This window comes from Orycteropus afer, unplaced genomic scaffold, assembly GCF_000298275.1.
Source record: "Orycteropus afer afer isolate SDZICR_OR568_19922 unplaced genomic scaffold, OryAfe1.0 scaffold00256, whole genome shotgun sequence".
Classification (NCBI taxonomy): Eukaryota; Metazoa; Chordata; class Mammalia; order Tubulidentata; family Orycteropodidae; genus Orycteropus; species Orycteropus afer.
Window position 1 is genome coordinate 4,750,974 of NW_006921843.1, and position 4,473 is coordinate 4,755,446.

The window sequence follows — 4,473 nt, forward strand, 5'->3', positions numbered from 1 at the left end:
TTGAACTGCCACCCTTCTGGTTAGCAGTCAAATGCCTTAGGCGCTACACCACCAGAGCTTCTATTTACAATAGCTACCAAAAAAATAAAATACTTGGGAATAAATCTCATAAGGGACACAAAAGACCTGAAGAAAGAAAATTACAAATCACTACTCCAAGAAACCATAAGAGAACTACATAAACATAAGAACATACCATGCTCCTGGATAGGAAAATAGAACATTGTGAAAATGTCAATTCTACTCAAAGCAATCTATACGTTGAATGCAATCCCCATCCAGATCCCATCAACATTCTTTAAGGATATGGAAAAAACAATCACTAATTTTATATGGAAAGGAAATAGACCTTGAATAAGCAAAGTACTACTGAAGAAGAACAACAAAGTAGGAGGTTTGACACTCCCAGATCCCAAAACCTACCATACAGCCACGGTAGTCAAAACAGCCTGGTACTGGTACAGCAACAGACACACAGACCAGTGAAACAGAATTGAGAACCCAGAAATAGATCTATCGACCTATGTCAACTGATTTTTGACAAAGGGCTGAAATCTATTAAAGGACAAGAGGTGGTCTCTTTAACAAATGGTGCTGACAAAACTGGTTATCTGTTTGCAAAAAAACTAAACAAGATCTGCACCTCACACCATACACAAAAACTAACTCCAGATGGATCAAAGACTTAAAGAGAATCTACAAATGGGAAAAAAATATTTGGCAACAACATAGCTGACGAAGGACTTATCTCTAAAATTTATAGAAAACTCCAACACCTCAATAACAAAAAGATTAAAATCCAATTAAAAAATGGGCAGAAGACATGAATAGACATTTCACCAAAGAAGATATTCAGGCAGCCAGCAAATACATGAAGAAATGCTGATGATCATTAGCCATCAGAGAGCTGCAAATCAAAACAATGAGATACCATCTCACCTCAGCACTAATTATAAAGTTCAACAAGACAGAAAATAACAAATGCTGGGAAGATTTGGAGAGACCAGGACTCTAATACACTGCTGGTGGGAATGTCAAATGATACAACCACTGTGAAAAGCAGTATGGCAATTTCTTAAAAAGCTGAATTTAGAAACACCTTTTGACCCAGCAATTCCATTACTAGGTATATATCCTAAAGAAGTGAGAGCCATATATCCTAAATAAGTGAGAGCCAGGACAAGTACAGATATATGCACACCCAGGTTCATCGCAGCACTATTTACAATAGCAAAAGGATGGAAACAACCTAAGTGTCCATCAAAAGAAGAATGGATAACCAAATGATAGTACATACACACAGTGGAATACTATGCAACACTGAAGAAAAATGTAGAATCTTCAAAACACCATGTAACATGGATGAATTGGAGGACTTTATGCTGAGTGAAATAAGTCAATCACAGGAAGGACAAGTATAGTATTAGTTCATTATTGTAAAAAGTCAAGGAAAGGTTCGTATATGGAAGGAAACTTTGTTGGTTACCAAGGGTGGGAGGGGAAGGGAAAGAACACTGCAAAAAAAAAAAAAAAAAGCATTGATCTATGTCACTTTAGTTTTGTGTATTTCACTGTACATAAATTATATTTCAATAAAATGTATTTAAAATCTGGAAGAAAAAAAAAAACCCTATAGCGTACTCACAAAACCACAGTGAGTCCTTCTGGCTGTCAGATGACTGCCCATCACATCACTGTCTAAATTAGGACAGTAAATGGGAAACAAAAACTCAAAAGTAAATAGGCTTAAGATACCTGATAAGTGATAAAATTGAGTTACAATTCCCTTCTCATGTTCATCAAAGAGCGTCATATCATCTTCATTCTCAAGTACAGCTTTCAGCACCACAAGGAAACTCCGAAGGTAGTAAGGATGACTTATTGGTACTTGAGTTTTTGTATCAGGGACATCACTGCTTGGCCCCTGCTTCAAAGGAAAGCTGTGAAGGATTTCATTCTGTAAAACCCTGTCACCTTCCAGAGAAAGTGCTTGGATGTTACTCCACTTACAAGCATCATTTGCAGAACTATGAGATTTTGCTTCCAAATTTGACAACTGTGTTTTAGTTTCTGTAGCAACAGTCATTTTTATTTCTTTACAACTATCTGCCTCACATTTTTTACCACCTTTACCAACTACTTCTTTGATCCTCTCCTGCTTTTCAAAATTGTCTTGTGAAGTTGACCTTAATTTATTCCCAAGAGTTAAATCTGGTGAAAATAATACAAGAGCATTATCTGAGAAGCCAGGGGTAAGGGCTGATTCCCCACATTCTTGGGTAGCCTTCTGGCTGTCAGCCTCTATTACTGTACTGCCTGTATGTTCACACACATTCTCGTCTTTAAAAGAGTCACACCCAAAAACGTTTTCCTTTTGAGAAGAGTTCTCCAAAATTTGATCCTTGTTCTCAATCTCTGAATAGTTGTCCACCAAGCTCTTAACCACTGTGGATAGGGAACTCTGTGGATTTGTAACTCTATGATCCCCAAACTCCTCATTCTTATCTATTGCTTTTTTAGCCTTTGTGTATTTTCTAGACAATTTGGATGACAGGCTTCCCAGAGGAATGACTTTCACGTTATGATTTCTCAGGTCATCTTGATTTCTGTACATAGAATTATCATTACTTTTAAAGTAGGGACTGGTCTGGTATTTTATGATCTTTTTTGCTGAATCACTTGGGCCAGGAGTTAAACTTCTCTTGAGTGGTAATGACTTCTTTGGTGTTACATCCTCTAAGGCAATATTGGTTAAATCCATTGTGGACACATTTGCATCAGTTAAGTCAACATAAACTGGGTCAATATGAATGACACCATCCTTGTTAGCACACATTTCATCAAGATGCCTGTTTAAGTCATATCTTGGTACCATTTTACTGCAAACGGGGCAGGCAAGCTTAGCAGGTGGTGCATTCTTAAAATATGAAATAATAGAATTAGATCCTTTATTTTTCATTTTGCTGATTGATAAACTTCTACGAGGTCTTTTTTTGTCAGATTTCTCTTCAGACATCATGAGTATTAAAAAATTGAGTATTCTGAGTAACAAAACACAAATTATTTCAGATGCAAGATAGCAATGGTTTTCTTTCACTTTTTTGACCTGAAATAATAAAACGTGGAATTCTATTTCACTTCATGTTCCTCAATTAGACAATTTCTTCTTTCTACAATATAAAACACATGTGAATCAAAAAACATTTTTGTGACTTCAACAATATAAAAGAAAATCAAGCTTCAAAACATGAAATGGCATCTCCTGGAATGAGAAAAGTACTGTGAGCGTGGGAGAGACAATCATGGTTTCAGTTAGGGCCCCACACGCAATCTTAGTGTGTCACTCCACATACAATGAATGAGATGATAAACCAAAATTATCAGTTTTTAAAAAGGAAAAAACTGACTATTCCACATCCTGGAATAAAACAACTGTAAGTTTTCCCGGGGGAAATAATGATGTATCCCCGCCACCCCCAGGGCCATTCTTGCCTTACAGGCCTGAACCTGAAGAAACACCCAAAGTCAAAGGACGTTTTTGAACAAGCTTCGCGGCCACCGCTACAGCAACCAGCGCAGTGGGTAAGCACTTCTTCCCCTAGCCGGCAGGCGCGCGTCTGCAGGGCTACCTCCAGCCAGGGAGCGCACCTGCCGCGACTGGACCGAACTTGAGTCTCTCCTGGAGACCCACCCGCCCTCCTGACCCAGGCGCATGCTCTCCCCGCGGCCCACGCTCGCTCCCTATTGCCTGGCGTCTCAGCGCCGCTGAAGATCCCTGCTTGGCTGTCCCGCACCTCCCACATAGCTCCGCTCCACCGCGCTGCCAGGCATTCCCAGTCGATCCCCGCGTCTCGGTTGGCCACAGCCTCGGCGAGTAGAGGATCGATTGATCGATCTCTTTTGGCTTCTAGGTTAAAGGTTTTTTTCCACCTTGTGTGGCTAAGGGCTGGCTAAACCCTCGAGGGAGACTTAGCCACCTCATTCTTTTAACATTTGGTGAAGCTCCCACATCGTGCCAAGAAATGTTCCAGATTTAGAAGATATGGCAGTAAACAGGAGAATTGGCCCCTGGGGGATGGGGGCGGGAATCCCTAACTTTATGGAAGATAAGTTCTGGTGGAAGGAGATAGAGAAGAAACAAAAAATAAAAACATTATGAAATCAGAGAGGTAATGGAGGGCCAGATAATGTAAGGCCTTAGTAAACTTTTTCTGTAAATGTCCTGATAGTAGATATTTAGCCTTCGGAGGTCATAGTCTCTGTTGCAGCTACAATGCTGGGTATGGCTTGTCTCCAATGAACAAAAAATTGAGGTGGGGACTACAAAGGCCACTTTTATTTCGTTGAACACTGGGGCCTGGTTCCTCCAAGACTGCTCAGATGATGTTGGTTTGGGTACTGTATACAGTTTGCAGTACAGGAAATCATACAAGATCATAGGTTTGTGTGGATACACATCATAAAAGGCACAAT

At 39.8% G+C, this 4,473-nt stretch overlaps 1 protein-coding gene across 1 annotated transcript in view; it reads right to left on the bottom strand.

Moving 5' to 3' along the window:
* FAN1 (FANCD2 and FANCI associated nuclease 1) overlaps window positions 1–3,019 on the bottom strand; it is a 116,015-nt gene extending 112,996 nt beyond the window's left edge. Inside the window, exon 1 of the mRNA XM_007949900.2 lies at window positions 1,756–3,019. Coding sequence (XP_007948091.1) covers window positions 1,756–3,019 — 1,264 coding nt within the window. The remainder of the gene's footprint in view (window positions 1–1,755) is intronic.
* Between the last annotated feature and the right edge of the window lie 1,454 nt (window positions 3,020–4,473).